At 42.1% G+C, this 13,575-nt stretch overlaps 1 protein-coding gene across 3 annotated transcripts in view; it reads right to left on the bottom strand.

Moving 5' to 3' along the window:
• The window catches only part of COG2 (component of oligomeric golgi complex 2), a 456,761-nt gene that overhangs the window by 45,732 nt on the left and 397,454 nt on the right, over window positions 1–13,575 (bottom strand). For all 3 annotated transcript variants that reach the window (XM_073627553.1, XM_073627554.1, XM_073627555.1), the window contains one exon: window positions 4,783–4,960. In XM_073627553.1, coding sequence (XP_073483654.1) covers window positions 4,783–4,960 — 178 coding nt within the window. The remainder of the gene's footprint in view (window positions 1–4,782; window positions 4,961–13,575) is intronic.

Below are 13,575 nucleotides of genomic sequence, written 5' to 3'. Positions count from 1 at the left end.
GCTGTGATCCAAAACCTTTAAGAGAAAACTCTGGAGGGGCCTGAAATGGAGCCTCGCCCATTGAATGGCCGGCATTGTCGAAGTTAAGGTTCCCATGGCTGACAATCTTTCCTATATCTCCTGGTTTGTTTGTAGTCTGGCTACTACACTCATGACTTTGTTTTTCTTTTCTTCTGTAAGAAAAAAAAACCTTTGTTTTACAGAATCTATTTGATAACCTAGAAACTGAACTTTCTGAGATGGATTGATTTCTGAAGGTTCACAATCCAGCCCAAGGCTTCCAAATAATTGCGGACCTTGGCCAGGTCTGCCTGCAATTTTTTTCTGGAACGGGCAAAGAAGAGGTCGTCGTCCAGATAAGGGATTACCGCAATTCCTTGCAGACGGAGGAGCAAGAGCTTCCGCCATTATTTTTGCAAATATTTTTGGGGCGGATGAAAGACCAAAAAGGGAGGGCCTTGAATTGTAGATGCAGCACCTTCTTCCCCATATTTATTGCCAGCCTGAGGTACTTTTGAGACTGAGAGGCTATAGGCACATGCAGGTACGCATCTCTTAAATCGATTGATGCCATGAAGCATCCCTTGACTAAGATTTCTGACTGAAAAAATGGAGTCCATACGGAATCTCCTGTATCAGGCTGACGTGTTTAAAAGTTTTAGGTTGAGAATGAGACGAAAGCTTCCCGACAGTTTCTTTATCAGGAAAATATGGGAATAGAAACCCCAATAACATTCCTCTGGAGATACCTGAATCACAACTCCCTGTTGCATCAGGTCCCCCTAACAGGTTCTTCATGGCTAGGGCCTTTGTTGTGTCCCTTGGCAGGTTTGTTACAAAGTATCTTTCTGGAGAAAGGTCCAAAAGCTCTATTTTCTATCCCTGGGCCAGCATGTCTGGAATAAATGTGTTTTCTGTCATGCTTGCCCAGTGAGGAAGGAATTTCTGAAGCCTTCCTCCCACTGGCAATGACGAGTCATTGCGATTTATTGGGTGGTGCAGGAGGATGGAAAAGGACATTCCCTCTGCCCCTTTGTGCCGACCAATTCCTTCTCTTCTTTTGGGGCCTATTGCTTAACTGGCTGCTTTTTATTTTTAACAGGAAAAGATTTCTTTTTATCAGCTGTCCTTTCTAAAACTGAATCTAGATCAGGACCGAATATAAGATCTGCCATAAATGGGATTCCACAAATTTACTTTCAGACGCTGCGCCTCCTGGCCAGGTCTTCAGCCATAGGGTTCTCCTGGCTGAATTAGTTAAGGCCGCGGATCTAGCCGACATCCTTATTGATTCTGCAGATGCATCAGAAATGTAAGCTACAGCTGCTGCTAGGGTTGAAAAAGAATCCAGAAACTCCTGCTTGGGTGAATCTGCTATAATGTGGGCTTTTAGCTAATTTAGCCAGAACTCCATGTTTCTAGGAACGCAGGTAGTAGCCATAGCTGGTTTGAGGTTGCCCATGATGGATTGCCAAGCCTTTTTAAGCTGTTAATCCACACATTTGTCCATGGGATCTTTTAATATTCCCATGTTTTCGAATGCCAAGTTGGTCGATCTGGAAACTTGGGAAAACTTAGCGTCCAATTTAGGAACTTTGTTCCAAAGCACCTCTGAATCTTCATTGAATGGGAAGCGTCTTTTATGCGCTCTTGTGAAAAAAGAGTTTTCTCTCTGGATCCGCTCATTTCTTTTTGATGGCTTCAGAGATTACTGAATGCACAGGGAAAGTGGGACTTTTTGTTTCACTAAGCCCTGCGTACATTCGTTCATGCAGCGATAATTCTCTTTTCTTCACCTAAACCAATGTTGCATAGACTGCTTTCAACAGACTGTCTACTTGTTCTAAGGACAATTTGTATCTTGAAGGTGCATCTTTTGTCCCTTCCTCCTCCTCTTCCCTGGAGTGAGAGGGGGAATGCTCCCCTTGGGTAGGAGGACCAGCTTCAGCCTCTACTGCTGGGATTAATTGTGAGCCCTGAGAGGATCCTGAGGTAGTTGGCTGACTCAGGGATAGTGTTGTAAGAGAAAAGCGAAAAGATTGTATAGTATCATCTAGCTCTTTCTTAACTGATGCAATTAAATTGCTGCATGCAGACGCTTCTTCCTTAACTAAGGAGTCAATGCAAATTTGACACAAAGTCTTCTTCCAACCTTCTGGCAACTTCGTTTTACACGGGGACATCTCTTTTTGATCGTTGGATCAGAGCTCCAAAGCCCCATACACACTAGATTTTCTGCAGATTTTTGTCTTCATATTTACCAAAACCATATAGTGCAAGGGCCTGCCTGATTGCATACAAATTTAAACGATTAAGGTTTGACCTCATATTATATGGTTTTGGTAAATCTGAATAGAAAAATCAGCAGAAAATCTAGTGTATATGGAGCTTTAGCCTGCCAAAAAAGAACACAAGAGCATCCCAGTGAGTCAAACCTGGCTCACCACAGGTGCACAGGTAGTACAACAGCCAACTCCCTGTGCTCAGACAGGCCCCAACCACCAGGAGGAAAAAAAAATGGAAAGAGAGAGGCACCACAGTATATAGGGTAGACCCCCATATCCCCTTACCCGGCCTTGCTTGTGCCTGTCCCACTTGCTGCTGCCGCAGAGTCCATCATGGTGCTGCTTGTTAGTGGCTTAGAACTCCGGTTCTGGAGTCCATCAGTGCCGCACCGAAACCGTAATATAGGCACCAGGACCGCTCCTCCTCTCCCCCTGCGCAATTTCCGGTGGAAATGATGCTGCACCTGTTCCGCAGTGACGCCCCTTGCCGGATACCTCATTTCCGGCCGAGTCTCTACTCTGCCACCAAAAAGATGGCGGCGGCCTGTAATGCCGACATGCTGGAGAACCCCATGAATGGCTGCTGCTGCCTAGGAACCGCCCCAGAAACAGTCAAGCTCTCTCTGTGCTGAAGAGGAAGAAGGAGCCCATTTACCAGCTACATTTGGTGCGGCGTGGGAGGGGCGGACTCTCTGGAGGCAAAAAGGTATGGTGGGGTTAGGCAGTCTGGCCTCTCAGGACAGCACCTAAGAGACCCTGACTCCCAATAGGTGTTTCCTTGCTGGAGGAAACAGAAAAACTGACGAGCTGTGGGGAGAAGCCTCCTTTTAAAATTTGGTGGAGTTGGCATTTCCTGTTTCCTAGTGGATGGAGCCACTCTCTCAGGTGCTGTCCTGAAAAATGTTTAGGGAAAAATTTATCAAAGTTATTGCTGAATAAAAAAAAAAAAATAGCAGAAATATAAAAATCGTTCTGGTCCATAGGGGTGAATGGTGATAGGCGAAGCGGTTAAAAAGCAGGGACATAACTGTTAGGCCTTACCACTGATTTTATAAAATTGGCATAATTATTGGAGACAAAAGCCTTTTTTTCCCCAAGTATCCTGCTGCTCTGCTAGCACATGGATATTGATAAGTGAGTATACCCCTCACATTTTTGTAAATATTTTATTATATCTTTTCATGTGACAACACTGAAGAAATGACACTTTACTACAATGTAAAGTAGTGAGTGTACAGCTTGTATCAAAGTGTAAATTTGCTGTCCCCTCAAAATAACTTCACACAGTCATTAATGTCTAAACTGCTGGCAAAAAAAGTGAGTATTCCCCTAAGTGAAAATGTCCAAAATGGGCCCAATTAGCCATTTTCCTTCCCTGGTGTCATGTGACACGTTAGTGTTACAAGGTCTCAGGTGTGAATGGGGAGCAGGTGTGTTAAATTTGGTGTTATCGCTCTCACTCACTCATACTGGTCACTGGAAGTTGAACATGGAACCTCATGGCAAAGAACTCTGAGGATCTGGAAAAAAAAGAATTGTTGCTCTACATAAAGATGTCCACGACCCTGAAACTGAGCTGCAGCACAGTGGCCAAGACCATACAGCAGGTTAACAGGACAGGTTCCACTCAGAACAGGCCTCGCCATGGTTGACCAAAAGGAGTTGAGTGCACGTGCTCAGCTTCATATCCATTGGTTGTACTTGGGAAATAGACATAGGAGTGCTGCCAGCATTGCTGCAGAGGTTGAAGGGGTGGGGTCAGCCAGTCAGTGCTCAGACCATACGTCGCACACTGCATCAAATTGGTCTGCATGGCTGTCTTCCCAGAAGGATACCTCTTCTTAAGATGGTGCACAAGAAATCCCGCAAATAGTTTGCTGAAGACAAGCAGATTGGAATGGATTACTGAAACCATGTCCTGTGGTCTGATGAGACCCAGATAAACTTATTTGGTTCAGATGGTGTCAAGCGTGTGTGGTGGCAACCAGGTGAGGAGTACAAAGACAACATCCACCAGCTCTGTGATAACGTTATGGAGGAGTGGAAGAGAACTCCAGTGGCAACCTGTGAAGCTCTGGTGAACTCCATGGCCAAGAGGGTTAAGGCAGTGCTGGAAAATAATGGTGGCCACACAAAATATTGACACTTTGGACCCAATTTGGACATTTTCACTTAGGGGTGTACTCACTTTTGTTGCCAGCGGTTTAGACATTAATGGCTGTGTGTTGAGTTATTTTGAAGGGAAAGCAAATTTACACTGTTATACAAGCTGTACACTCACTACTTTACATTGTAGCAAAGTGTCATCTCTTCAGTGTTGTCACATGAAAAAATATAATAAAATATTTACACAAATGTGAGGGGTGTACTCACTTTTGTGAGATACTGTATGTGCAATTCATAAGGGTTAAACTTCACCTAACTTTCAATCAAATTAGGCTGTTTTATTCAATGATTGCAATCTAAATAAAAAAAGCATAAAACTCATTTAACTTACCTGATTTGCAAAATGTTCAACATCAAGAGCTAGCTGAAGTCGTATTTTGTTGTCATCACTAACTCCTCCATTATTGCTATTACTGGAGAATGCAGTTTTACGTGCTTGTTTGAGCCTCTTAAGACTATCTTCCATTTTTTTTACCGAACTTAGAACATCAGACACAGTTTCATAGTACCTAGGAATAATGCCAAAACCTTTAAAATCACATACATTACTGTACTTTGTACAGTTATTTTAATACAATGTATAGAGCTGAAACAAAAAGTACACCTCTACAAAGACATTTTATAAAAACAATATGAATGTGAAAAAACAGCTATGTTGTGCACCAAGTGGATTTTTTGTACTCCCAGGACAGCAGACCTCTATGTGTCTCATGAAGCCTGGACACTAACCAATACAAAATAAATTTTTGCTTGCATCATTCATTGGGGGGAAACAGCATACCTCTTGAGATGACCAAAAACAGTCCCTCAATATAAGAGATGGAGTCTTACAAAGTGTTATTAAACACAAATGTAAAAATGTTATAAATTGCTGCTTACTAATATCTAGATATGGTGGCTGCATTCGTTTTCTTTTGTTTCTGTATTTTTCAGACAGTAATCCTGCAAATGACACTTCCTGTCCTAGGGTGGCTATGCTCACTGTGTCTATGGAGGAAGCCATATTGGCACACTGGACTGCTTACCAGCTTTGAACTACAAACACATCTCCCTCTCTTCACGCCCATAATATGGGACAGTGGGGTAAATTATATAACGTAGTGTACGTAAGATAGCATGGAAAGAAGACATAAAATAAAATATTGTAAACATGAAAACCAAGTGGGAAGTAAAGGAATTGCACGCCCGGGGGAACAGATGCTTGATGCCAAAAGGCAAAGTAAGTTCCAACTGATGACAAAAGGAGGAGACTAGCTTATGAAAATATAGTAATGAAAGGCATGATACCCTAAGTTAAGGGTAGGCAACCTTGGCACCCCAACTGTGGTGAAACTACAAATCCCATTATGCCTCTGCCTTTAGAAGTCATGCCTGTGATTGTTAGGGTCTTGCCATGTCTCATGGGACTAGTAGTTTCACCACAGCTGGAGGGCCAAGGTTGCCTACCCCTGCCCTAAATGCTCTTTCCATGTGCAGAGAATAAACTATCCTTAGGTGTCATGTACACTAGACAAATGAAAAAAGGAGGAATCCTAACATAATATAGTTGATTAAACCATAGGATTAAAACTCTGGTACGGGTGCAGTAGTCCGGCACGCCGGAGCCGTATTCCGGCAGCTTGTGAGATGTCATCTGGCTTTAAGGTGGTTGGACGTCCCATTACACCTTGCAGTGGTTCAAGAGAGGGGAACCTACTAATCTAAATGCCTTAATTTATGCTTCGAAATGTGAGCGCAAAAGTTGAGTTTTAATCCTACTGTTTAATCAACTATATTACGCTAGGGAGGATGTGCGCTCTCTTCCTTTTTCGTTTGTCCAGATATACTGTATGTCCACCACCCACTGGACCATCAAAGAGAGCTGCAGTACCATAGCAAAAGATCTGCGTATACCAAGATCAATAGCCCAGCTTGAGGGCCACTGGATCAGCGCATGTACTGGTTGTTCTTTTGTTTTTTGGACTTCATGCACACTAACCTCCCCTGGATGCCGGGCAGGAAAACACACTAAACACTACACAAAGGCGTTTTTGCAGCGGTCTTTGGCCAAAATTCTTTTGCGTTCAGGAGAGGGAGCTTTACCATCTCCTAAATGTGACTGCTCCAAAACTGTGCTAAAAGCCTTGATGAGTTGCGTTTAGGGGCTTTTGCAAAAAGAAAAATTCCAAAAGTTTCTAAACATGAGTTTGGGAGCAGCCAGTGTACATGAAGCCTAAGTGTAAGAAGGAGATGGCCAAAAAGAAGAAAGGAAGTCTTCATTAATATAAAATTGACAACTTACAAGCAGACATTTTGCAATTCATTTGGAATTATAAACAACACATTTTTAAGAAGTTACTCCTCCCAAACCATGAATATTGGGCTCAATCTTTGCCCAATATTCATGGTTTGGGAGTAAGGATGCGCTCAGGCGCGTTCGCAGCTCCACATGCTCGAGCCCGCCAGGAAGCTTACATTGCGCGGCGCTAATCACAGGCAGTGAGACATTTCCTGATCCGTGGCTGCATAGATTGGGAAATGTCTCACTGCCTGTGATTAGCGATGTGCAGTGTAAGCTTCCTGGTGGGCTCGGGCACGTGGAGCTGCAAACACGCCTGAGTTCATCCTTATTTGGGAGGATTACCATCTTGAAAATGGACATAGTACCAGTTTTCTTTATCTCTTTCAAACTATACCTATTGTGGTCACCCGCTCTGTTATTTTACAATCTGCTTTTACAAGGTTTATCTGGGGATATAATAAACCTAGATTACAGAGGAGAATTCTATCCCTCCCTAAAGGAGAGGGAGGTGCAGGGGCTCTGGACTTATCATGCTGCAGCAGTTTTAACTAGACTAGTGAATTGGTTCCAGCATTCCCATTCTAAACAATGGGTTCATATAGAGCAGCTGATTGCTCCGCACGATCTCCAGACACTGCCCTGGTTAGAGATATCTTCCCGTGGTCCATTTTCCTCTTTACCCTTCCTTACAGCTCACTTAGTGAGTATCTGGAACAAACTGCAAATCCAATTGGGACTTTCCCCCAAAGTGGGACTAATGACGCCCCTGTTCGGCAATCCTCGGTTCCCACCGGCAGAGGTTTGAACACGTTTTTTGTCTTGGAACAAGAAGTCAATATGCAGAATATCCCAAATCTTGTGTCAGGGAAATCTCCCGCTATTGTTAAATCTTATTCCTGCGCAGCATCAATTACACACTGGTTGGAATAATGGCAAATATTTTTATCTTCCTTCTTTTCTGGAGATGTATTTAATAAAGAACCAGATACCCGTGAGTCTCTGCTCTTACAAGATACCAGAACATATTCTTTCTGCGGTATATAGGATTCTAATTTTGAAACGTCATCAACACCTCCCAGAATTTACAAATAAATGGGCACTAGATCTGAATGTCCAAATCAAAAAGGAGGAGTGGGAGAAAGCGTTTACTCACATTCACTGTATCTCATTAGCAACTAAGGCACATGAGACGAATTTCAAACTTCTATCTCGTTGGTACAGATGCCCGAACGCTGCTTCATTGGATTTACCCAAATGTTTCAGATTTATGTTGGCGTTGCCATTCTGCCAAGGGCTCATTACTACATATCTGGTAGAAATGTCTACCTGTTCATAATTTCTGGGATGTGATTTTCCAGCTATATACCAGGGTAACTGGAGTGTGTAATACGCCACAAGTTACTCTGCTACCTATTCTACCCGGTTCCTTTAAATACATTAAAAAACGGTCTCCTTGGGCATTGGTTGACAGCAGCAAGAACGATTATACCATGCCATTCGCAAAAGGCACACGCTCCACCCCTGATTGAGTGGATTATAGAGATGGACCATATTTAGAGGATGGAGGAACTCCTGTCATGGGAACTGGACACATACGAACAATGTTGTCTAAATTGGCTTCCTTGGAAAATGTTCAGGGAATCTTCTGAAATGCTAAATATCCTTGAAAGTTTATCGTAAGTTCTGAACCTGGTACAGAGTTGGGATGGGTGAGGCAGGGTCTGAGTGCCTATTCCTGGTTGCTATATTCAAATTATTCTTCGTTTCCCTTTTTTCAAGTTTTTCCTTATTTTTTTTATTTTCTAATTATATATATATATATATATATATATATATATATATATATATATAAATAAAATTTTCCTCTTCCTACCCATCCTTTCATGTGATGTGCTTTATACCCTTGTGGGTGTCAAGGATTGGGATTAGTAAACCATGGACTACAATCTTGTTGGTACGGAGAGGACTTAACATGGCTATCCCTGTTAGGGGCCAAACAATTTGAGTGGTTCGGTGTAGCACTTTATTTCATATTAGAGAAAAGTTCTTGCACTGGAATACTTACCCAATAACATTTGTGGGAGTTCATGACACATATGGGTAGGGGTCTTCATGGGATGCTTATATGTTAGGTATTATGTACATTTTCATATTGCAGTATGCTTTTTTTTATTATCTTTAGCATATGTATACTATCTATTGTAGTATAATTTTTTTATGAAAAATTTCAATGAATTTAGATTAAATCGGAATTATAAAACGACACAGAATACCCCCTTTGGTACTTATGGCTTCACGTACTGATGCTGGTTGAGCGTTTCCAAACCTTATAAGATATTACCAAGCAGTCCAGCTGCGCGGTTGCCTCTTGGTCTACACAGCGTGCCTATAATAAATGGACTGAAATTGAGAAACTCTAGCTGGCACCCATCCATCCCAATAATCTTTTATGGAATGTGAAGGTAGGTTGTCAGCTGGGGGCCATGGCTCAGCCTAGAGCGATTTGGCACGCATTGTCTCGCCAACACCCTCTTAATACTGAAGCGTCATTGCTGCCTTTTCTTATACAATCCTAAAGTGCCAGACAGCCCCACGTTTCTTCTCCTTGGGCATCGAGGAACTTATTCCACTTTGGCCATCAGGTTGTTCCCAGGTCTCGAAAATTGCTGAAATTCAATGACCTTCAGGTTAAATTTGACCTGCCTCGCCAGGTGTTTTATGGATACCTGCAGATTCACCATTATGCTCAAACTTTAACCCCAACCCTGCAATTCTCCCTGTCCTCCTTTGAACGGACGATTTTGGAAGATCCCACCTGGAAAGGATTGATATCTGATATTTAATGGATATTGAATGTTTATTCAAGCTAAACATGCCTGTCAGTGCACAGACCATACACTGCATCAAATTGGTCTGCATGGCTGTCGTCCCTGAAAGAAGCCTCTTCTAAAGATGATGCACAATAAAGCCTGCAAACAGTTTGCTGAAGAAAAGCAGACTAAGGACATGAATTACTGGAACCAAGATGAGACCAAGATAAACTTATTTGGTTCAGATGGTGTCAAGTGTGTGTGGCGGCAACCAGGTGAGAAGTACAAAGACAAGTGTGCCTTACCTACAGTCAAGCATGGTGGTGGGAGTGTCATGGTCTGGGGCTGCATGAGTGCTGCTGGCACTGGGGATCTACAGTTCATTGAGGGAACCATGAATGCCAACATGTACTGTGACATACTGAAGTCGATCATTAGCCCCTCCCTTTGGAGACTGAGCAGTATTCCAACATAACGACCCCAAACACACCTCTAAGGCGACCACTGCCTTACTAAAGAAGCAGAGGGTAAAGGTGATGGACTGGCCAAGCATGACTCCACACCTAAACCCTATTGAGCATCTGTGGGGCATCTTTAAACGGAAGGTGAAGGAGCGCAAGGTCTCCAACATCCACCAGCTCTGTGATGTCATGGAGGAGTGGGAGAGGACTCCAGTGGCAACCTGTGAAGTTCTGGTGAACGCCATGCCCAGGAGGGTTAGGGCAGTGCTGGAAAAGAATGGTGGCCACACAAAATATCGACGAATTGGGCCCAATTTGGACATTATCACTTAGGGGTGTACTCACTTTTGTTGCCAGCGGTTTAGACATTAATGGCTGTGTGCTGAGCTATTTTGAGGGGACAGCAAATTTACATTGTTATACAAGCTGTACACTCACTACTTTACATTGTAGCAAAGTGTCATTTCTTCAGTGTTGTCACATGTAATGATAATAAAATATTTACAAAAATGCGAAGGGTATACTCACTTTTGTGAGATATATACACACACACAAAATAGTATTGCCCGCTTTATCATCAATGGCAGCTGGAAGTCTTCTGTGGTATTTGTGGAGGCTCTTAATCTCCTCAGATGGTAAAGCTGCCCATTCCTCTTGGCAAAAAGCCTCAAGTTCCTGTAAATTCTTGGGCTGTCTTGCGTGAACTGCATGTTTGCGATCTCCCCAGAGTATCGCAAGGATATTGAGGTCAGGAGACTGAGGTGGCCACTCCAGAACCTTCACTTTATTCTGCTGTAGCCAATGACAGGTCGACTTGGCCTTGTGTTTTGGATCATTGTCATGTTGGAATGGCCAAGTATGTCCCATGCGCAGCTTCCTGGCTGAGGAATGCAAATGTTCCTCCAGTATTTTTTAATAACATACTGCATTCATCTTGCCATCAATTTTGACCAAATTTCCGGTGCCTTTGTAGCTCACATATCCCCAAAACATCAGCGATCCACCTCCATGTTTCACAGTAAGAATGGTGTACCTTTCATCATAGGCTTTGTTGACTCCTCTCCAAATGTAGCATTTATGGTTGTGGCCAAAAAAGCTCAAATTTTGGTCTCATCACTCCAAATGACTTTGTGCCAGAAGGTTTGAGGCTTGTCTCTGTGCTGTTTGGCGTATTGTAAGCGCGATACTTTGTATTTGTATTTGGCATTTGCATAGTAATGAATTCTTTTCTGGCGACTTGCCCATGCAGCCCATCTTTCTTCAAGTGCCTCCTTATTGTTCATCTTGAAAAAGTTACACAACATGTTTTTCAGAGAGTCCTGTATTTCACCAGAAGTTATTTGTGGGTTTTTCTTTGTATCCCGAATAAATTTTACTGGCAGTTGTGGCTGAAATTTAAGTTGGTCTACCTGACCGTGGTTTGGTTTCAACAGAACCCCTCATTTTCCACTTCTCGATTAGAGTTTGAACACTGCTGATTGGCATTCTCAATTCCTGGGATTTCTTTGTATGTCCCTTTCCTGTTTTATACAGTTCAACTAGCTTTTCCCACAGATCCTTTGACAATTCTTTTGCTTTCCCCATGACTCAGAATCCAGAAATGTCAGTGCAGCACTGGATGAAAGATGCAAGGGTATGTCAGGAGTCCAGAAACTCATTGACCTTTTATACACACACACACACACACCAATTACAAGCAAACAGTTTCAAACCCCTTTGTGTCAACTTGTGTGCATGTTATCAGGCCAAAATCACCAGGGTATGTAAACTTTTGATCAGGGTCATTTGGGTAGTTTCTGTTGTGATTATGATTTAAAAAGAATAAACACAGTTGACTGATAATAAATGTCTTCAGCCAAACACTAATCATGAGTGAAAAAAGTTTGTGTGTTATCATTCATAGTCAATGAAAAATGGCCAAGAATTCTGCCAGGGTATGTAAACTTATGACCACAACTGTAATTATATATATATATATATATATATATATATATATATATATATATATATATATATATATATATATATATATATATACACACACACACACATACACACACAAAAAGATACATACACACAGTGTCAATCCTTGGTTTGAGAGCGTTTTGCATAACAAGCAAAATGTTTTTATACATTTTGACTTGATAAAAAAGCGATGTCTTGATATACAAGTAGCGTCGCGTCACCACTGAGTATAAAAGAGAAGAGTGTTGCCTAAGTGTAGCAATAAAGTTACATTTAATGAAGGTACAACATGAAATGAAAAATGGCCAAGAATTCTGCAAGGGTATGTAAACTTATGAGCACAACTGTAAATATATATATATATTCTGGTTTTATATTTATGTGTGCTGTGATCAAGGCTCATCGCTGAAACGCGCTAGCCACTGTTTTAACTCGCTGATAAGCAACAATAAAGAATATTAGGATTTACGGAGTTGTCGGATGTTTGCCTTCATTTGACTGGTTTGTCTTTTGGTGTTGAGAAGACACCTCAGCCAGAGCACCTGCAAGTGGGCCTCTACCAATCTGATACCTCGAGGATCCACTGTTCAGAGCGATGCACCAGCTTTCCTTGTTGCTCTGATTGTTGCTGGCGTTGTCATAAGGACAAAGGTACCCTCTTCCATGTATATTTGAGCGGTCTGCTGGATGTTCCTTTTTGGCATTCAGTGCAACAACTATTATGCCGCCTTTTTAAATGATCTATCCCACTGACTCCAAAATTATTTTTGCCGGGCCCGTCACCTTTGAAAATTTACAAACCTTATAAGAAGTTGCTACGTCATGTCCTTTTGGCTGCGTGCTGCCTTATAGCCCTTAAATGGAAAAAACTTTCCCCTCCCTCCTCAGCTGCATTGTATGCTAGAATTAAAGATGTGGAGCTAATGGAGAGACTGACTGCTAGAATCCTGGACAGGCTGGAGGCCCATAACCACGGTTGGGAATTGTGGCATTTCCAGGAAGGCCCACCACTTCACTGTGGCGAATTAAAAAAGTTGACAGACATGAATATGCAATCTATGAGCGGAGGTGAGCATAAATAAGGTAATTTTTGTCAATAAGAACATAAACGCCACCTTATTGTCTGCAGAAAGAATCTGAATGGACTTTCACTAATAATCAGCTAATGCACTTGCAGTATTCTAATGAGGAAAGCTGATGTGGCTGCATCCCTTTAGGTGATTAACATTTTTGCAAGTACCTCACCAAAAATGAAATTTTTGTTTCAGTTCCAGAGGATGCCTAAAATCTGACTTATCTTTGTGCAGACTGCTGGGAAAATCAGTGAGCCAATTACAAAAGCTGGAAATTTCATTTCTGGAGGTGTTAGGCACGCTTCCAGGTATGTATGTACCAGTGTCATAAGGCTCTTTGCAAGACATGTAAGTTTGTGCAGCACGGAAAGAAATTTTTTAGCACAAAAGGTAAAACCTACCAGTTGAAGGAATTCTTTAACTGCTTTTCAGATTTTGTAATATATGGACTTACTAGTCCTTGCGGTCTAATTTATGAAGGCCACACCATAAGAGCTTTAAGAACAAGATTTGGTGAACATAGGAGACTCATCG

The sequence above is a fragment of the Aquarana catesbeiana genome, linkage group LG04, assembly GCF_042186555.1.
Source record: "Aquarana catesbeiana isolate 2022-GZ linkage group LG04, ASM4218655v1, whole genome shotgun sequence".
In the NCBI taxonomy this organism is placed as follows: domain Eukaryota; kingdom Metazoa; phylum Chordata; class Amphibia; order Anura; family Ranidae; genus Aquarana; species Aquarana catesbeiana.
This window is presented reverse-complemented; position numbering and strand designations above follow the sequence as displayed.